The following is a 22720-nucleotide window of genomic DNA, read 5'->3' on the forward strand; positions in this document are numbered from 1 at the left end:
CCTTTCACTTTTTCTTTTCTTTTTTTTTTTTCCAGAGGAAAATTAATTACAGAGGATTCTGGGTCAGACTTATACAGGAATTAGATGCCTAACATCCCTTTGATTTCTCACTGAAAAGATGGGATTTAGGTATCAAAATACTTCTACAAATCTGAGTCTATGACATTTATTTATTTTTTTTAATCTTGAATAGACTATCTGTAAAATCCCTGTTCTCACATATTTTTCTCATGTATAATGTTATCATTGTCTTTCTGAAATAGGTGGATGACCAAACAGCCCTTGTTAGTAAACCCAGGAAGAAAGGAGGAAAAGGTGATCTGGCATCAGCTGGATTTAACATTATAAACTCTATCATAGGATCAGGAATAATAGGTAAGTGTACTTTTCTTCACTATTCTGCGTTCAGCCTTCTTTATACATACATGACTGTCCAGTTTGGAGAATAACACTGTCTTGCTGTCTTCTGTTGTTCCTAAAGATTTTTTTCTGTTTTTATTTGCTTACTATGCAAAAATGCAGAGGTGTCAGCTGAGATCATGTCTCTCACTGATAAATACCCTACAGCCTCTTTGCCATGATAAGAGAATAAGTTGGGCAAGTGCTAACTGAACTTCACACCTAGGCAACACTTTGTCCACTAAGAATGATCTTTCTGAAGTTACTAAGCATGCTGGTCCATTTTGGGTGATTGATAGAATTATTTTTTTTAATCTGAATATTTCTTTATTTTGGTTATCACAATAAGTATTTGGGAAGGTTTTTCTGTAATCTCTCCTCTTGTTATTTACAGGATTGCCATATTCAATGAAGGAAGCTGGTTTTCCACTGGGAGTACTGCTTTTATTTGGGGTTGCCTATATCACAGGTACTTTAAAAGCAGTTTCTGTTGTAAAGTGAAAATTAGCCTTGAAACATTTAGCTTATCTTGAGCTTGATAATACCTTAAACAAGTATATGTATGATAATTAAAATGACAGATTTTTTTCCTTACCTCACTAATCTCTTGAGCAGATTAGTAAAAGTAGAGAATTATACTGTACAACATATAAAGCTGCTTTTTTGTGTGCATTTTGTTTTCATAAAACATAGTTTCTTAGACTAGGTCAAGGTGATTTTTGGAAGAATAGCTCTTACTTGTCCCTCATAATCACCTGGTTTAGTCCACTGCTTTTACCCTAATTAAGAGACTGATCCTTGAGAGGGTTATATATTTTAAAAAATATATGTTTTTTAAAAATACACCACAGAATAAAAACCTTTGGTTGTACTATGATTTTGAATATTTTATTTAGTTATCAGTCATAAAAAAGATAATGGATTTATCTTCAAAAAGGGACGGGGTTCGAAATCACATGGTAAATAAACATAAATAAATCCACTGACATCAAAGGCAAATTTCTATAAAGAGTCTGGATTCAAGTTTTAAAATGATGAACCAGGTCAACATGAATGTTACAAATCCTGTTACTTGTGTGCTGAGCAGCAGTTAATGCTTTCCATTGCTTAAAATACCATGTAAGGGTCTGCATAAATAATTGAGGTTTGACTGGAGAGCAATATAACATAAGGGATATATTCCTTATGAATGGAGAATTTTCTCTATTGCTGATAACAAAATACATTAATGAAATCGTATCATAAACATAGCTGAGAAAATTTAGTTACTTTTCTGTAGGAAATCTGATTTGTCTATTGTATTTCTAAGTATTTTGAAGGCTTTATAGCCATAGGCCCAGAACCTGTGAATTAAACTTAGTATTTTATTATGTGGAAGATTTGGCTCAATATATCTTGCACAAGCAAATTATAACTAGAGTTACAACTTTTCAACTTGTAGCGTTTAAAATACAGGATAAATATCTAACATTAGCATTTATTTTCCATAGATTTTACTGAGGAATTGGTGAATAGCAGTTACTGAGCAATTCTCACTGTATTTTGGGGAATATTTTTTGATTATGTTGAGTGTAGTCCTAGTTTTACAGACAAATACAAATGCTATAATATGGTAAATCTGTTTTAAAGTTTCGTGGGTCTAAGAGCCCTTGCTTAATATTTCTTGTGCAAGATCAGCTCAGCATGCAACAAATTGATAATGAGCAATTCTGTACTTCTCTTTTTGTCTGCTCCCAGTTATAGTGTGAGTATATACTGTGTAAGAATTGCATATGCTCATGTGAATCTCTGGATTGGCTTTCACTTTAACACATGGTAGAAATCTCCTTCGTAAATTTCAGTCATTCCCAGAAGATAATAAACACTGATACTGTTCACAGAACGGAACTGTTCCTATTGCAGCACAAATTACAAGCTAAGTGAAAGACAGATGAGGAGTAGACAAGGTTTAGCTACTGTCTGTCAAGACATCTGTACTAAGGTAATAAATTTTGTGCTGGACTGGAAAATCCCATGGTGCTCAAATAAATTCAAAAGCATAGCTTGACATAACTACGATATTTTGAACTGTTCCTCATAAAAAGTTGAGGTTCAATCTGGAAGTAATTCTGTCTGAGACATCAGCTCTGTCTCAAGGCATATGGCTTCATGGGTTTCCAGAAAAATCACTTTGCCTGTGTTTTATTTTATGCATCCAAGAAAAATGTTTAGAATATTTTATTGTAAACAATGGAGAAGATGCAAAATACTAACCAGGCTTTATCTTTCATAAACTTAGATAAATAGCTAAGTAAAGTGATTGAGAGTTCTAGCACCATGACACAGGCAGTCATTGCATTTTACCCCCTTTCAGGCTATAATCAAATGCTCCATTCATTCAGGAGACCTCTGTGCTGTTAGTTGAATTTTCCTTTTTTGGTGCTTGTGGCAGTTCTCATTCCATTTGCCCATGCTGGAAACCAATGAAAATGAGACTTTTTGCTGTCTCTAACTGGGAAAGCTGAAACTTCTACTATGAGCCTGAATTCCTGGATTTGGTAGATTGAGATCCTTTGAGATTTTTCATCCCTCCTCTTCCCAGTGCCACTGTTCTCCTTTTTACAGACCTTTTTTAAATTTTTTTTTTAAGGAGTGAAAAAGATGAACAGCAACCACAAGTTGGTTTATATTTTTAACAGTAATTTTTTATTTTAACAGATTATTCCATTATATTACTGATCAAAGGGGGAAACCTCTCCAGTGCCAACACCTATCAAGACCTGGTCAGAAAAACATATGGGCTTGTAGGTTATCTAATTCTTTCAACTCTTCAATTTTTATATCCATTTATTGGTAAGATTACATAAAAATTTAAATGTTTAAGTTTTATAAAATACAAGGTTTCTTACATTACCTCATTCTTTCACTGGTTAAATATTAAGAACTCTGAAAAGAATATGCTGTATATGCCTCTTTCCTATTTAAAAAAAAAAAATAAATTACTTGGTGTATTCTGAAGAATGACTGAGGAAGGATTCAATGAATTGGAGGACCAGAATAATAGAAATTAACTGAAATGTAATAGCAGAGAAATTCATGATCACACACTTAAAAATTAATGACAAAAGTAGCTATGAGAAATAGCAAAGAAGATATTCTGTTCTAGAATTAATAAGAGAGCACAAAGTTGATGTGCCTGAAACAAAAGGAAAAGATAACTTTAGGAGTATATTGAATTAATATTTTTCCAAAGATGTAGTATTTTTCTCATTGGAGAAGCCACTTACCAGATCTCGCTTGAGTAATATGTGCTGTCATTACTCTTCAACAGCCTCATGCCCAATGAGCTACTAGGAAATTGGGCAGTCAAGACCCCTTTGAAGAAGAAATAGTAAAAAACCAAACAGCTATAATCTGGGCAGGAATTAATTAGATGAAAGTTTAAAATAAAGGGATATTCTGAATCTGTCACAATTCAGTCAAGTCTTAAATAAGCTTGTTGTTTTCACACATGGGCCTATAAGAGGTGGTGACTTGAGATACCAAGACTTTTGTGACCACGAAGTCCCGGATCAAAATTCCTGTTTTGGGAATAATCAGTCTGAATTTATTACTGGTCACTGAAATTTTTCAGGGAGTCAAGTTACTGTCACTGTGGGCAACATACATGTTGACTTAAAGAGTGTAATTACTACTTCATAGAGAACATGGAAGAGAATTGTAAAGACCTCAGTCCTTACCATGAACTAGTTATGCATATGTATGTGCTTCAATTTGTTTCTATAAGTAGTGTTAATGACTTTCACAATAGTGAATATTTATACATTAGTTGAGGTCAGTACTTAGAATCCTTAAAGATCATCTAGTTCCAACCCCCTGCTATGGGCAGGGACACCTTCCACTAGACCAGGTCACTCAAAGCTTCCTCCAACCTGGCCTTGAACACCCAGGGATGGAGCAGCCACAACTTCTCTGGGCAAGCTGTTCCAGTGCCTCACCGCCCTCATAGTAAAGAACTTGTTTCTAATATTTAATATAAATCTACCCTTTTCCAATTTAAAGCTATTCCCCCTTGTTCCCTCACTACAGGCCTTTGTAAAAAATACCTCTCCAGCTTTCTTGCAGGCCCCCTTTAGGTACTGGAAGGCTGCCATCAGGTCTCCCCAGAGCCTTTCCTTCAGGTTGAACAACCCCAACTGTCTCAGCCTGATCATCTTCCTGGCCCTCCTCTGGACTCCACATCCTTCTTATGTTGGGGGCCCTTGCAGTTGACCTTGTTGAACTTCATGTGGTTTGCACTAGCCCACCTCTGGATGGCATCCCTTCCCTCTAGCTTGTCAGCTGCACCACACAACTTGTCATCTGCAGTCTTGCTGAGGATGCACTGAATCCTACTGTCACCAACAAAGATACCTATATGTGTGCTGTATAAATGGTAAAAAACCCATGAGTCTTTAAAATAAATAATTTGTATGTACACATACACACACTTCTAGTGTAGAATAAGGTAAGAATGAAATATGAATGTTAAGGCTACAATTCTTATTAATGAGAGGAAGAATGGAAGTCCATATCTGATACCTTTATCTATTTTCTCCTCTTTTTTTCTGGTTTAAAGACTTTGCTATCTTTTTACATGAGCTTTTGATTGTAGGATTGATGAGTACACTAACACAGGAACTTTCCTAATTAGAAACAAGGCTGAAAATAAACTGACAAAGAATTGCTGTTAGAAACAAACAATTTAAAAAGCCTTTTTTCTCTCTTCTGTAGTTAGCTTATATGGCAAGTTAGCACAACTGCCTTGCTGATCGGCCGGATTCTTGCTTAGGTTGTACCTGTTTAAAAAAAAAATAAAAATAATAATAGTAAAAAAAATCCCTTAGAAGATGTTGGTGCTAGCCAGAATTCATCCAAGAGGGAGAGTGGCATATAATCCTGAAATCTTCAAATTGTGTATTAAATGTTTATCAGATATTTCATATTTGACTAGTACTAACAAAAAAATTGTATTTTCTTTAAGCTATGATCAGTTACAACATAATAACAGGAGACACTTTAACTAAAGTTTTTCAGAGAATTCCTGGAGGTAAGATGCATTTTAAAAATTCAGGATGGGGAAAATACATTTGATAGGAATACAGAACAAATATTTAGGGATTACCTGTTACATTGCTTCTAAATTACTCTTAAATATAGTTCGAGTTAAGAACTTGCATATTTGTGTGAGTAGGTTTTTTGTGTTGTTTCAGGTTTGGTTTTTTGGGGGGTGGGTTTGCTTGGGGTTTCTTGTTGTTGTTAGTAAGTCTTTCTCAAATAAAAACTATGAATCCTAGTCCTTGGTTATTATTGGGCACAGTGTCAGTGGGAGCCCACATGCTTCAGTGAAATACTAAGCAAATAGGAGGAGTCTTCCACAGTGATATATTTACAATGTCATCATATTTTGCTATCTTTTTTTAGGTATTTCCTATAATAATAACAATATTTTGAATACCAAAACTGCATTTTATCTATTGAGTAATTCTGGATGACTTGCAAATAATGTAATGGATTTAATCCTTACTTAAAAGCGTATTTATAATAGTTGGTCATGAACTGCATATGTAACTTTCAGTTCTATTAGATATTCACTGCAAAACCAAATGTGGCAATTTGAGCTATTTAACTCATGCACTTCTTACCCTTCTACTGTAAATTTTCACAGCAGAAGCAGTGGAGCAATTTGTTTGAGTGTTTGCCATCTACTTCAGCACAAAGCCAGCTAAGTTAAAGCATTTTTCACTGGGAAATTAAACTAAAAAGAACATGTCTGCTATGAAGTGGAAATTAGTATTTGTATAAACTGTTTGATTTCCATCTCAGAACTATCAGTTTCAACAGGTGAAGCCTGCAAAGTGTGGATGCTGTTTTAACTGTCACACTCTGTTGTTCTGTGAATACCTGATCGGGTTGATAGCAACAGTGAATATCTAATAATTTATATACAATACGACTTCTGTGATAAGAGGAACCCCCTGGCATGGCACATCTTTTCACCTGGCTGGTAGAATGCCTGCCTGGAAAGAGATGGGAAAGTATTATAATCTCCTAAAGATTAGAGGGAGCTGAACACAGACTTCCATGTCAATTGCCAATCACTTTTCAACCATAATTATTCAGCAGGCTTTCATTCGAGCACATGATTCATGGTAGCCTGACTGAAACTGAATTATGTTTTATTTTAAGTTGTCATTAGCTTTTATAAAGAAAACCCACCAGTTATACAAATAAATCTCACTGATTGCAGAGAATATTATAACATTATTTTTGCCTACACATGGTAATCTGTATTTTGCAGTGTAAACCAGCTGACAGCAAGAAAGGAGATGCTCAAAAGAAGTCTAAAAATTAACTTATTTTAAGATGATTCTTTTTAAGAATTTGCTGCTTTTAACAGCACAGTAATTGAAGTCAACACACAGTGTCAAAAAATCCTCAAGAGTAAATGGCAGAAAGAAGTAGTGGAATGTTTTACTTGCAGTCTGCCAATGCTGACGAAAGAAATCATCATGCCAGGCATGATGAAAAAATTAATACTAATTATATGTAAAAATGCCAGACTCACAAAGTTTGGTATAATATCCCATATGTTATGCATTTGTTATGAATTTGTAGAATTCTTGTGATTATGCACATGCTGTGATTGGCTTCCACAAGGTTAGCTAATGCCTAGTCTTTATTTCAGTGTTACTTAGCTTGAGTAAAGGGGATAAAAGTGTAGTCAATATCAGAGTTTGTTACTTCTAGACTTTCAAGTGTAACTGGACAGTTCCTCATGTCTGCCTCTTAGGGAAGTAAATTATTTTCTTTTTTGCTTTAGTTGGACCAGATAACGTGCTTACCGACCGTCACTTCATAATCCTTCTTACCACCATCATCTTTACCTTGCCTATATCTTTATATCGAGACATAGCAAAACTAGGAAAGGTAAATCATAATAGCAGTTGATTTTTGTTTTGCTTTTCTATATGCAATTAGAAAATAAGTGCTAGTCGTAACTTAATGTATTTGAAATCAATTATATCTGGCTAAAGAATGTTATAGAAGTTCAGGCTATCTTCTGTCACCAGAAATATTGGCAAACTTGGAATAGTTTAAGCAAAATTTTGGTCTCCATGAATCGCTGGAATTTTTCCATCTACTAGTAGTACAACTCAAGTCACTGGACGATATGGGCCTGATCTTGAAATGCTGAGCACCCTTGATTAGAAATGTTTAAATGGAAATATCAGTTAAAATTAGACAAATAGTTGTAATTGGCTAGTTACTTTAAAAGAATAACAAATTAAAATATTATGACCTAGGACAAGCTTTCTAATTATAAATACTTGACATGATATTTAAAACTTTACTTGGTTATTCTTCTTAGGGAACAAAAAAAAAAAACCACATTATACTGTTAAAGAAAAGCCTTTCAGCAGCTTTCTGACTAAAGTAGTGTTTTTACCTTTACAGGTATCTCTTATTTCTCTGATTTTAACCATTGTCATCCTGATTATTGTGATGGTGAGAACAGTAACATTCAGTCCGCAAGTGTGAGTATTCTTACACTTGCCACAAAGTGAATTTTTGATCATATGTAATTTGTTATTTCAGGATTGCATTATATCTGCATAGTTTTGGACTATGGCTGTTTTGGGAGAGACAGATAATTGAAAAAATAAATTTGTATTAACGGTAGTAGAAAATGAACTGCTAAAACATATTTTATCCTATTTTTTTCCTCTCCTTTGCACATAAGCAAACTTAGGAAAAGTCTAAAAAGAGCTACATATTAGTTGGAAACTGGGATATTGCTAATAGCAGGTGGCTTATGAATGGGCGTGTGAGATTGACGAAATCTTGAATTTTGTCCATTACTGACAGATGGCCTTTATTTACAATCTTAAAATACATAACATCTTAGTAATGTTTCTTTTTATGTTAATATAGTGATTTCATAATAAAAACTTAATACATATAATGAAAAGAAAAAAGATGATACAATAATAAAAACTTTATTCTGTGATTTGAGAAAACAACAATATAAATGTGCAAAACTTTTGCAGCAGTACTTATACTCTGAAAGTAATATTTAACATTAGACATTGGATTTAACATCAGAGTATTCTAGACAATTTAGTACAGATGAATATGTGTTGTGGCAATATTTTTCTAATTACACATCAAGAAACTATTATGAATCTTTTGTTTTTCCTTTATGGCCTAAATGTCTGCCTTTTCCTTAGCCTTTAAATGTGAAGACATATTAATAAAGACAATAAACTGTTTCTGAAAGTGCTTTTTTATTTATTAGAAGTTTTAATGGTATTTCTAATGTTTCTCTAAGAGTTGTATTCTTCCACCATGATTGTTTCAGCAGTGTTATGCATAGTTATTCATTTGTTTTACTGCTGTGGTATGTGGGTTAGTTGCAGGGTATTTGTGTTTAGTGGTAGGAAGATGGCTGGAATAGCAGCTTCTAAAATTGTACCAGATGATATTGTGTATTTTCCATAAAACGATGCACTTGGAACTGTGTGGGACTCTCCTTCTCTCTCCCTCCCCTCCCCTCCACCTTGAAAAAGAAAGCATGTTTTTCATACTGCGTGTTAAAGGGGTATTTGAAAGGGCAATATCAAAATCCCTTGCCAAAAAAGGAAGAAGCTATATGTAATGGTTACTGATGACCTTGTTACTATGGTAACATTTCTTCTTAAGAGTTGTGATGCACTGAAAAATGTGGAATGGGTTTATTTTTTCTTACAATAACTAATGTTGGGTTTTGAGTGATTCTGGAAGTTTCACTTTTTAATTCTTGAGAGACTTCCATTTTTGCCTGTGCTCCTCTTGTTTTCGGAAATGCATCTAGCAAGTTGATAAACTGTTAATCAGAGTCATTTGCATCACAAACATTCTGTCAATGTCTGTTTTTACTATTCATATTTTACAGTGGGAATTAGACATAGGCTTTAATTACTAAAGCCCTCTCCTAATATTTATTAATGGTATAATGCTATACTATCTCTTTTCTTTTTTTTTTTTTCCAGTGAAAACAAGGAACATTAATTTATTTTAATATGGGTCCCATCATAGTATTATAACTAGTGAAACAAATAAATAATGTATTTACTGTGAATCCTTATTAAAATACAGTAGAAGCTGGAGTTTTAAAAGAGATTTTTAAAAGTCATGATTATGAAACACAGTGCTCAGATTTGTCATACAGGAAAAGAATTTGTACAATCCAAGATAAAGGCTTGATATGGCCAAAAGGGAATACTTAATCCCATTATTACACAGCAGAACTGATTGTATGCTTGTCGTTGATGACAAGTGATTGTCTAGTTTGTTCTTAGCAATTCCACGATGTCTCATTCCAGCTCTTAACTAGCCTTTTCTTATGAATTCTTCCTAAATGTGTATTGTATGTCTCTCTTACTGCATTTCATGTTGGTTTCCTCTTGGCCTAACCACAGTGGATACGGACAGGAAACTGTTCATTCTTTTCCAAATGTTTAAAAAACACCTGTAAAGAGCTGTAACTTGTCCCCCTTTGATGATCTTTTCTATAGACTAAAACACAGTTCCTTTAATGTTTCTCATAATTTCCTGTGCTACTACAGCTGATCATTCTGAATGGCTGCCTTAACTCTCTGCAAATTAAAGTTAGATTATGGTACCCCAACTGCCAGTGAGGAGCAGAGAAGAAAGAGTCACATATCTTACATGCAAAGCGTTCTGAGGTCTCTTTCAACTGTATATTTTGGGGACTGCCACACTTCTGTTTATGTAAACTAGTTTGATGTTTGCCTCTTTGAAAAGTAGCATGACACTGTGGGCATGACTGAAGTTTGCAGTCTAATAGAAGCAGCAAGGCCTTCTCTGTAGGTGCTTTCTGTTAAGGATGCTTCTTATGTTTTGTCCTGTCATTCAAGTTACTGCATATTCAAAAGTACTGGACTCTGGTCAGGTTCCACTGCAATCCTGTGGATTCTCACTTTGATAATTATTCTCTGAATAGTAATCAGTTTTCACTTACCTTTAGATTTTTCAAAGTGAAGATTGCTTCCCTTTGAAAAGGTACAACAAGATCATCTGGGGATGATAAAACTGTCATTTTGCTTAAATGCAATCCATGTTCTAGTTGAAAATTTTATCTATCGTATGGACAACAGAGAATATTATATTTCCTGGAAACCTTCTGCAATGCATTAGTCCATCAGCAAAACAACATTATTTTTTTTTAATGATTTTATGAAGCTTGAAAGTGTATGCTGAAAAAGAGCAATTATAAGTCTTTTGAGTGTTGCTTTTTTTTTTTTTTTCCAGTTGTTTTGGGAATGGAGTGGTTGTCCAGGAACGTTTTAGGAATGTTATTTTCTGATTAGTTCTCATGAAAAAAAACTATATATTTGTGATGAAGGACTTGATTTAACTTATTTCCTCTTAAGACAGATATGAAACTGAGGTGCTTCCTGCCCAGTTTTGCTTTTGATTAATATCATCCATATAGTTATTGTTTGCCTGAAGGACATACGAACCTGCAGGTAGAATCCCATGTTCTGGACCCAGAGTTTACTCTCAATAGGTTAAGAGGATGGATAAAACACATTTTGATAGTCTGTTCTTTATTTGCACCTGCTTCTAGATGGGTTTTTTTCTACTGTGATCAAAAACAATGGGTTATAATTATCTCGGACTGTAAACGTACTGTATGTTAATACTGTATAAAATAACTTCATGCTTCAAAGCTGAAACTAACATCCATTGCTGTAAAAAGCAATATTTTATGTAGCTTATAAAGACGCATCATTTTAATTTTGTGTTCTTTTGGAAAGAATGTCATGATGTCAGTGTCTGCATAATACATAAATCTCTAGGAAAAACTTCAAGAGCATCTGCTACACATAAATAAGATGTGAGAATTACTCAGCTGGCAGCTGATCACAGGAATGAAACACCAAGTGTTCAGGAAAATAACTTGAAAGTAGACAGTTGATTCTTTCCTTCATAGAATAATCCAATAGTAAGTAAAGAAACTTTAATGTGTGATGAAATTAAAAAATAAAACTAAACTACCATGTATTTACAGAACTGCTAAGTAGTTCATTAAGGAAGAAAGAGTCATTAAAGCAGCTGTAACTAAGTGGGGCTGACATGTAGCTTTGCCTTGTCTGTGTTCTTTAACAACCAAGATGACTTTGATTAACATAAAATTCAAGGCTGATGTGAGCATTACTCATTTTCTTTCCATTATATTGATGAAAGTTATATTCAACATGTATAAATTTTTTCAGTATCTTTCAACTTTTAAAGTTTAAACAAAAACTAAAGAGGTATTTTAGCTTAGAATGGAACTAAAATTTTACAATTAATTTCCTAAATGTCTAAATCATTGATTTAAACCTGAATTAATCTGACGTGTGTTCCTGGATTATTTTGATAACTGCCAGTTTGCACCTAAACTTGGAGGTTTGACACTGATCTTCAATCCAAAACAATGGAAGTCTTTTGCTCATTCGGCATGTAACTCCCCTGTCAAACATAGGACTTTGCTTCCTCTCTACGTATTACCTTTTTTTTTTCCCCCAGTCAACGTTTCATACCTGCAAGCTGGGTTGAGATCAGAGATCTATGTTTCTCTTGCTCTCTGTAAAGGTATTTTGCTTGAGGTGCACTCTGCTGCTGTACTGCATTTCAAAGCATTTCTACATAAATGACAGAAAAGATTTTTGCATAGCATGGATCTTAAGGAAAGTTATATTGTAAATGTTTTACAAGAAGTAGAAGATACACTAGTTTAAACTGCCAAACAAATTTCCCGACTCTTACTTGTAATCTGGATGTGAAATGCCCTGGTTTACGCTGTTAGGAAGTCTTAACTTTTGCCTGGTTCATTTGTTCTTTTCATTTTCCCTTGTTCTTATATAGATAAACAAAAATATTTTCAAAACTTTTTTAACGTCATTAGCATGTTTATATGCTATGCTTTTCAGTAAGTATACTGAAGACCAAGTAATTTTCTTAACCTCTAGGCTTTCTTCGTCACTAGGCTTTATTACCTTCCTACAGACAGTTCTTGTCAGTCTATCTTGCTGTTGTCTTACTTTCAGGTAAGACTTTTTCCTGTCTGGGATCTCCCTAGGAATGTCTTTTCTTCAATCTTTTACTATTTTCATTCCAAGAATCAGTTATATTACCTCTCAGTTTTTATTCTGTTACAACTCCTACTGAATGATAGGCAGTACAGCTCTTAACAAGTGCATTTAGTGTCACAAATGTATTTATTCTGCAACTTTTATTGTGTTTTATCTATCTACATCTTCTCCAGCATGAAAAAAGCTTTGTGTTCATGCAGACATAACCTATGTTTCTATATAGCCTGTGTTTTTATATACCAACTGAGGTATTAGCTGGTTTTGTTATTCATGAACGTTCATAGCTATTCTATTAATGTATGAGCAGCACTTAAAATCTTCCCCTAACAATTCTTAACAAGAATGTAGGTCAGACTGGTCAGAACAAAGGTCCTTCTCAAAAAACAAAACAAAACAAAAAACCCTAAACAAACCACACAAAAAAGCCAAACTAGAATTCAATCTTGAACAGTAGCAGCAGGGTTGAAAATGCCGAAGAGGCATAGTGTTACCTGGTATTCTTGTGATAAGACGCTTTCAGCCTGTGTATGCATCTGCCTACAGACACACATATTTATATGAATGTATGCATGTTCACCTTAATACTTGATATTGCCATTAGGTGCCCTTTGTCTTGTGAGTAATTTTATGTAATTACTCAGTGTGTGGCTCTTCCATAACAGGTAGTTTCCTGACACAATTTTGTCTTTCCCAGTCTGAAGTCTTATTTTATGTACACACTTTCGTGTCAGCTGCACCCCTTCCTGTGAGCTTTGTAAGTCCTGCAGACTGGACTTGGGCCTGATTTGTTGTTGATATGGTTAGAACTCTAGAGTTGTTGACTCTTAGTTCTACTCACTCAGAAATTGAATTTCTTACTGTGTTGCTTTCTCTTAGTTTATGTGTCACATCTGTGAGATCCCTGTGTTCCCAGGGTATGAAAATGTTTTTCTAAATGCATGCAGCAGTATATGATTTACTGTAAGGAAGAGTCATGTGCTGTTGCATATGTCATCTGTACCATCATGCACTGTATGCCATTGCAGTCTGCTGGTAGTGTTCACATCGTGGATCTGATATTCTTCCTCAGTTCTGCAACTAGAATGGAAGGAATTTATCTTCTTAGGCTGCAAAATAAGGAGGATTTTGTTCTTTTGTATTCCCCCCCCCCCATGCTCTTAATCTGATTTGTCATTTAGCCATAAAGCAAAGCTATATTTTGTTTTGTTGCATATTGCTAGTGTATAAGGTAGCATTGTGCAGGGGAAAAACTATCTCCTGTGCTGTGTTTTTATTTTTTTAATTGATTATTTGGCCAGTTTATTGAAAATGTTTAAAGTTAAATTCACATGCTTTCTACGTTCATTTTTTTAAAATCCCTACTTGTAGAAGCTCATAATATAGTTATGCTGTTACATGGGAAGTACCATTTTCATAGAAATTATGTGCTTCAGACAAAAGCATTCTTTATTTCTGTGCATTGATTTATAGGGCATTACAAAATATAAATGTTAATTATTAATAGAAAAGGAGATAAGGATACTTTCACAAGTTCTGTTGTCAAAGGATAATGTAAAAGAAATTTTCATTCTGTATGTTTGATATCAAAGATGACCTCTAGTGGTTACCGAATGGAACAGTTATAATGTTAACTTTCTATATTCTATTTTTGTTCTGAGATACTGATTTTCTTCAAATCAGATGTGAATGTTTTCCTGAAAAATAGTACATTCAAAATTATGGATATGAATTGTCCACAGACATCTCTAGTGATTTGGTATCAGTGGCATCAGGTTAGTGGAGGCTGCTCTATACAAGGAACTACAACAGCTATAGCGATTTGGAACTCCTATTTCACCAGACAAATGCCAGATATCTCTATTTCATCTATAGCATTTATTACATCTATATGCTGAGTCTGAGAATGTTTTAGAAGGGCCATATTCAGCTGCTTAAGACTAGAAGCAGTGTATTACAGTGGTCAAGACAACATACTGCATCTGTGGGCAAAAAACTGAACTTGATTTTGATGCTCAGGTTCCATCCACTTCAAAGTTAAGCTTAGCAACCACAGTTTAAGAGCCAAAAAAGTGCTCTAATTCTGAACTGAATGTGCATTGGATATGTTTTGGGGTTTTTTTTTTAATATGGAAAAGGAAGGATTGACTGAGCTCTCAAGAAATAGTAAGAGACAAGTTCTGAAACAGGAAACAGCAGCATTTTTTTATTTATTTTTTTTTAATTTTTATTTTTAGGGGTTGGGAGTGGAGTTTAAACACTTGAAAGCAATGAAACCTAGCATAGCATATGCCACTATGCCACCAGATAGAGGGAGAGACAAAGCTGCCTTTGTTGCCTTCACAGAACTGGCATGAGTGCCATACTGCTTTCCAGGGCAGTAGGAAAGTAGCAGCTAAGTCCTCAGGTGGCAGCAGCTTTCCCTCTAAATAAAAACAGAGCAAAGTTAGCAGCAGCCATCTTTTTAAGAGCAAGTTCTCTGTGCTACTCCTTTTGTCTGTGTTTTATTATTAATTACAAACACAATGTTCAACTGGCTCTTGAATTTCATTTGATATTTTTAGCAAATTGCAGTTTTGGAAAATTATGTTTTGTGTTCTCCTTTCCTTCATTTTTGCTCTTTATTCAGAGGGGAAGTTCATGCATCAAATGGGTTTTAACAGTTTGCTGATGGCTTTCTGTGGTCCTCCTCTAAGAATTACAATTACCACAGGTCCAAAATTGTGAGCATAACTTACAAGAGTAGATGTGGGGGCTATTGCATTCTTGCCTGATTTATCACTCCTTTGGGAACTAGCAGAATCCCTTTACTAAGAAGAATATTTGGAACAGGTGTAAAGAAAGGCAAACTGCATTACTTGATTTGTAGACTAGGAAAAAAAAAGCGTCTCTAGACTGTGTGGATTACATGTGCAAATTCAAAGGAAGAAATTGCCTCTAAGTAGCCAGAAGAGATTTCGGGTTGAGATAACCTTAGTCACAATCAGTAACAGTTTTAACCTTCCCTGTTGCTTGGTATATGATGACTTGAAGAGTTTATTTACAAAACTGAAACAGGCTGACATTTTGACTGTAAAAACTGGTTACAGAAATACTTTAGTCAAAACAAGGGAGGTGAGAAGGGGTCTCACCTATAAGAATAGTGTCAACTTGAGATGAACACTACTTGAGAGAGTTCTGGAGATCTGTCTAGCAGTTCTGTATTACAACATAGTATTTTACGTTATTTTTAATAACTGATACTTGAAGAGGGGATGATCTATTAAAACAAATCTCTGTTTTAGACCCAAATCAGAAAATGCATGGATGTTTGCAAAATCAAATGCAGTACAAGCTGTTGGGGTGATGTCATTTGGTAAGTAATTTTTTTTTGTATTTTCAATATTCAGATCAACTCTAACAGTTAAAGTCTTTAATATTTCAGACCTAGAAATTGTTTGGGTTTTTTTTAATGTATTCATACTAAGATGGTTTAGAAAAAAACAAAATTGACTTTGAGACATCCATATGAATTTAATTGTTAAGATTTAAGACATTATTCCCATTATTCTCGTAATTCCATAGAGGCTATTGCCACTATAGCACAGACAGCAGTGTGGCATGTGAATCCAGCTCAACTGTCCAGGTCATCCTAAAACACCTGCACCAACAGGCTTAGTATAACCGATAAACTGAAGGGGAAGTCATCATTCTGTGTTCTCTTGGATAACCACTAACAAAAAAATCTTAGACTGCAGTTCATCTATTCACTGGAGAGTGCCTGTTACTTCTCATCTCTCACAGTGAAACATTCAGGTGAATCTCAACTCGCTTCCATTATCCTCATTCTAAAATCTGTTCTTGCCCGTAGGATCCAGTATATTGCTGCTTCTTAATGCTGTGATAATCTGAGGCCTAAAGTGGATGTTATAGGAAGTCTGAAAGTAGCAAATGGGTCTGTGGTTAAAAAAAAATAAATCTCAAAACTGCTGTTGGGTTCTTAAGCAAAGAGCAAGAAGAGGAAACAGAGGTGGAATGGAGGTGTGGAGGGTGGGAAACAGTATGGCATTTTAGGGTAATGAAATCAGAATCATTGCAGGATGAATATAAACCTCATCAAATCAAATAAGTAGAAGTTCAAGCCATTTATCTTTGCCACTCGTTGCAGGATTAATGTTTGTATTTAATAATGAGTGGATTCAAACTGTGCTGTCTCTCCCCTACCTTGGAATTTATTTTATATGCATGAATTCATACATTTGCTTCAACTGTCATGTGTTTCAGCGTTCATCTGCAACCATAACAGCTTTTTAGTATACGGGTCTCTGGAAGAACCCACATTAAAGAACTGGTCTCGAGTCACACATGTGTCTGTTTCATTTGCTGTTATTATCAGTGTAGTGTTCGCTGCATGTGGATATATGACTTTTACAGGATACACAGAAGGTAAACTGCTTGATACCTCAATTTTGGTGCTTGCTGTAACCCTTACATTTCCACCTTTCTGTCTGACTTTTGCTGCTAATATCTTAGTGACTGTAAAAATGCCAAAGTCATACTGTGTTTGGACAGAAATAGTTAGGACATTCCTTGTAGTTCCCCAACAACCAAAACAGGATACAAAGATGTTAGCTGCATGCTAGTAGGTGTCAGATTCCCAAGTGTAAGCCTCACTAGTCAAAGTCCCCTTTGAATACTTCCATAATCAGCATATTTCTGAGGACTAAGCCTCTGTAATTTAGCCAAATAATTTAGCAGAGGGCAGTAAGAACAAAAATTGCTTTAATTTTTCTACAGGGTGCCTGGCATATATTTCTGTACATTCCATATCTTTTCCTGTCTGTGCTAATATAGCATCCTACCTCTGACTTGGAGATATTTCCTATCTTTACAACAGCTGTTTTGCTGTAACTAATCCTACTGTTACTACTATGGGTATATGAATATACATATATGTATAAATATATCTAATCAATGTTACATCATATTATTTAACATAATTTTGTTGAAGTAGAAAAAGTGCTTTCAGAAGAACAAGGCATAAATTTGTTCAATGCATTAGCTTCTTCAGGAAAAATACACATTTCATAGGCAAGCAGATTTTCTGTTATTTAATAGTGCTGTTCCAAATCATAGGCGGCTTCCGGGCTTTTCCTTTCCTGAAGAGTAGCAGCATCTAGTTGAGAACAGGAATTGTAGGATGTAGATTACTGGTTGATCTGTCTTTTTTTTTTCTGCCTCTTGTGCTGTTTATGCTGAATAAGTTACTGTCCTCCATGCACCTGTAACTAGACTAAGTGCAAACTGGCTGAGATATTTCAAGCATAGAAAGCTCTGACTGCAGCTGTCCCTCAACATATGACTCTACTGCAGTCAGGTTCCATTTTACTTTCTGTTTCCCCTGTCAAAATCTTTTGTCTGTTTTCTCTAAAGTATGCCTTATTGCTTCTTCAGTGCTGTTTTGATTATAAAAGTAGTAAATCATAAGACAGTATAGTAATCAGGTAGAAAAGACCCGATAGATCATCTGATCGCTGTCTTGCAGTGTCTGTTATGCTTCAGAGGTCGTTATTCCAGAGTCTTTGTAAACTCTAAGCAAGATGATGATCTCAATTCTCTAGCAATGCTTTTGTTGTTAGATGTAAGAAGATTTGCTGGGTAATAATTCATATGTTTATAACGGTCTTTTGGGGTCAGAATATTTGAAATTCTTTACTGCAGCTTACAGCTGTAATTAGATACTATCAAAAAAAGCATTTCTCCAGAGGTAACTCTCTGGTTGTCTTTGTGTAATTGTTGTTGTAGGAATTACATTTTTAAAGGAAATGTATCTTTCACATACAAGCTTTCTTTCTGAATTTGTCACATGTTTACTTAAACACCAGCATCTTGTACAAAAGCTGTGCTAAGGGGAAAATAGCAGATGACAAACTCTAGTGTATATATGTTAAAATATTTTTGAAAGATAAATGCTACTTGAAATAAAAACACTCCTACTAGCAGGATAAGATGAAGGTTCCTCCTGGACATAATTTGTGACTGTAAATAGAGTTTTTAGAGATAAGTCAGGAAAGGGGATCAGAAAGTCTCAATTACTCCAGTAACTCCGGTAACTTACACTTCAAGTTGCAAATAGGCCAGTGACATGAAGTTCAAACTAATTGATGTTTTGCTATGCCTCAGGAGATCTATTTGAAAACTACTGTAGAGATGACAGTCTTGCTACATTTGGAAGATTTTGTTATGGAGTTACTGTAATTCTGACCTTCCCCCTTGAATGTTTTGTGACCAGAGAGGTAAGAATTTACTATTCTCGAATTAACAATGTTGAGATATATTAATATTATTCTCACATTATTAATACATATTGTAGCTGAAGTCAGTGGTCGATCTGTAATAAATATCATCATATCCTATTCTATTACATGCAATGAGTATGGGTAGAAATTGTACTGTTTGGATTCTGGTAACATAATGCTGTATTCCATTTATTATAATATTATCCAATATTATATTAATAGCAGGACTGCTTAAAATTCTAAGTTTGACATAGATACCACTGTTGTTATTATGTTGAGAGTCGCCAAAAATAGTATATTTATCATGCTTAATAGTTTTGATTTGTGAAAGTATCTCCATCTAGGAAATCCATCTATTCAGTAAATAGTTGGAATTTTTTATTCTGTAATGGGCAAATGAGAAGAAAGTAAGTATACCCTAAATCCTGCAGGTATAGCTAAGTTAGTCTTGCATGTGTTCTGCAATTTTAGTAATGCTTTTTATGACTTATTTTTGGAAGTGGATGAAGATGATTTCTTGAAGCAAAATAGGTAGAGTTCGGTCAGTGTATTCTCAACTACTCTTTTAGTTTCCTAATGTTGGAAGATTTGGAATAAGCTGTTTGTTAACATAAAGATCAAAACCCAGGTTTAAAATTGTGGTTCTGTTTCAGGTGATTGCCAATGTGTTTTTCCATGGGAACCTCTCCACAGTTTTCCATATTGTTGTGACAGTAGTTATCATTGCTGTGGCGACTGGTGTATCATTAGTATACGATTGCCTTGGAATAGTTTTAGAGCTCAATGTAAGTGAACTTGTATACTCTTGTTTAATAAATCACTTTTTTATAAAACAGAACTATGAAAAATCCATAGGTCTACTGAAAAATCTTATGTAATTCACCATAGTGGTCAGTAGTAATATTAGTGGGAAAAAAAGGAATTATTCATTTTTTCAAAATTGGGTAATCACAGGAGAAAGGGAGTTCAGAGGTAAAGTTCATATAGTTGGGGAGGGCTTTCAGAGCGGTTCTGGAGATACGGCAAATGGCTATGACTTACCAAATGTATCTTAAGTACAGCAGAAGTCACTAAAATACTCATCCTAACTGTATTGCAGGACTGAATCTAGCATGTTTTTCTGTAATCCCTGCTTCTGATGAAGTTGGCAAATTACTAAACACTGGATCAAATCCTAAAGATTGCTTTGTGCCAAAGAGACAAAAAAACAAGCAGGGGGATAAAGAAAGAACCAGTAGTAGTGAAACCACAGAGGGAGTAACTGGAATTTTTCCCTCAGGTCTCCATGCAGCCTTCTCTTCTCCAGCCTGAACAGACCCAATTTTCTTAGACTGTCTTTGTATGGGAGGTGCTCAAGCCCCCTTATCATGGCCCTCCTCTGGACTTGCTCCAAGAGTTCCATGTCCTTATTATGTTGGGGACACCAGAACTATACACAGTACTCAGCTATTATTAATAAGTAAAGAAGACGTGGAAATATACTCCAGAATATGAAAGTTAGAACATGGAGAAAACTTTTTAAGGACAGCCTTTACTTCATTATAGAAGTATTTTGGAATTGCTTTCTTACATCCCTGTCCAATGAAAATATCATTGATATTTTCAAGCTATATATTGCATGCTTATTGATGGGAAAAAAAAGAGGGAGTTGTTATTTATGCTATGTGATACACATACTTGTATGTACATACAAGTACACCATTTTGATCCACAGTGCAGTTTACCTGCTAACTGAACAGTAATGAGTGATTTTGTAGCTGTGATTTTACTGCGTTATGTTTGTACTAATATTATAGAACAGGTCTGAATATTCAGATAAGTTATCTAATTACCCTGGATTTTAAATAATTACCTACATAACAAATCATAACTAGTTCAAAATAAACACTCTTCCTATTGGTTTGGTGAGGATGCATGTTTCCATTAAAATTTTCTCACTCATGGCATCTGCTGGTAATTTCTTTTCCATCTTTTTTCCCCTCTGTTTTTACATTGCAAGTGCAGAAAATTCACCTGTGTGTGTATATATACACACACCAACAAAAGTATTTAAATGTGTGCATACATACATGCATATTCTGGGCAAATATCTGAATACTGGTTTAATGAACCTAATTAACTTTGTGTGCCCATATAATATATATACACACACACATATGTTTTACATTTATGATATGGTATACTATATTAAGAATAAATTTACATCAGAGAACTTCCAGTGAGTCTTTCTAGCATGAATAGATACAGAATTATAGAATGATAGAATAGTTATGGTTGGAAAGGACCTTAGGATCATCTGGTTCCAACACCCTTGCCATGGGCAGGGACACCTCTCACTAAACTGTATCACGCAAGACTCCACCCAGCCTGGACTTGAACACTGCCAGGGATGGAGCATTCACAACTTCCTTGGGCAACCTATTCCAATGCCTCACCACCCTCACTGTAAAGCGCTTCTTCCTTATATTTTACCTAAACTTCCCCTGTTTAAGTTTGAACCCATTACCCCTTGTCTTATCGCTACAGTCCCTAATAAAGAGTCCCTCCTCAACATCCTTACAGGGCCCCCTTCAGATGCTGGAAGGCTGCTATGAGGTCTCTACACGGCCTTCTCTTCTCCAGAAGATTTTTGTTTTCTACACTGATCACTTTTAACACCTGTAACACAAATGTTAGTACAAACAATGAAGCAAAGATATTCAGTAAACTGGATTACTACCTCACCATAATTAAGTTGAAAGATAGTGTTGTTAACTATGTGACAAAGTAAACATTCAGCATTTCTGCATTAAAATGCTTTCTTTTGGCATGTAATTTGTATGTTACTTTGCAGCAGCTTTACTGTAAAAACTATTTAAGCAGGTGCGTTTTAGCTGTCCCTATCTAAGAGAGCATTTAAAGAGGAGTTGAATTTTTAATTCTCTCAAAGGGAGCTTTGCTTTCATAGGGAAGTCAACCCAAATCAGGTCATAAATGTAGAAACTGATCAGAATTCTTTGAACTGCTACATGATGTTTACACTTTATTTTTTTTTAGGTGTATTATATCTCCTACATGGAATGATCTTAAATATTTTAAGTCAGTTATAGTATTGCAGAGCCAGTATGTTTGGACTTTTACTGTACTTCTGAAGCTGAGAAACTTCTGATAACCAGAATTAATAGTACTTGCAGCAGAAAATACTACTATGTATCAGCAAAGAAAAAGCATTTAAATAAATTTGAATTATTTCAAATCATTTTACAGATATTCCTGCAAGTAACTTTTTACTTTGAAAAGGAAGTTTTGCATATACCAACAGTGGCAAAGGCCTCTATTCTCTGACTTTACCATTGTTACCAGTCTGATCACAACCATTTAAAAATTTAGGGGTTTGTTCTTCACATCTAAATATATGTGCTTATGAGGGTTTTTTCTATTGTTGTTTCCCACACACAGGGAGTTCTGAGTGCTACCCCACTTGTTTTTATCATCCCAACAGCGTGTTACCTAAGGTTGTCCAAAGAGCGATGGAACCATTCAGATAACCTCATATCCTGCCTGATTCTTGCTGTCGGTGTGCTAGTGATGACAGTTGGGTTTGTTTTGACTATATTGCATCCCCAGGAATGTAGCCATGGAAAAGAAATGTTCTACTGTTTCCCTAGTAATATTTCTTCTCACAACAGTACACTGCCACCATAGGTAGCACATCAATCTGCAGACTAGGTCAGGTACACCTCGCAGCAAGCCATACATGCCAGTTTAAATGAGAGTGGAACAAAGAGCTTTTATGTTTTGATATGCGCTAGGAATTTTAAACTGTGTAACTGTAATTGCATACTTGGTTTTATGCTGCCATCCTTTTCCAGGTAAGACTTGAATTTTAGCTGTTGAAACAGAAAT

At 34.9% G+C, this 22720-nt stretch overlaps 1 protein-coding gene across 1 annotated transcript; it reads left to right on the forward strand.

The window, feature by feature from the left end:
- The first annotated feature begins 272 nt into the window (after positions 1 to 272).
- SLC38A11 (solute carrier family 38, member 11) lies at positions 273 to 22519 on the forward strand. The gene is made up of 11 exons (XM_010011995.1): positions 273 to 375; positions 794 to 868; positions 3097 to 3231; positions 5402 to 5467; positions 7241 to 7347; positions 7876 to 7955; positions 15842 to 15912; positions 16821 to 16982; positions 18720 to 18832; positions 19489 to 19620; positions 22274 to 22519. Exons 2-11 carry the CDS (start codon positions 808 to 810, stop codon positions 22517 to 22519), a joined length of 1173 nt encoding a protein of 390 aa, XP_010010297.1. The 5' UTR covers positions 273 to 375; positions 794 to 807.
- The last annotated feature ends 201 nt before the right edge of the window (positions 22520 to 22720 follow it).

The sequence above is a fragment of the Nestor notabilis genome, unplaced genomic scaffold (assembly GCF_000696875.1).
Source record: "Nestor notabilis isolate BGI_N333 unplaced genomic scaffold, ASM69687v1 scaffold5693, whole genome shotgun sequence".
NCBI classification, from domain to species: Eukaryota; Metazoa; Chordata; class Aves; order Psittaciformes; family Psittacidae; genus Nestor; species Nestor notabilis.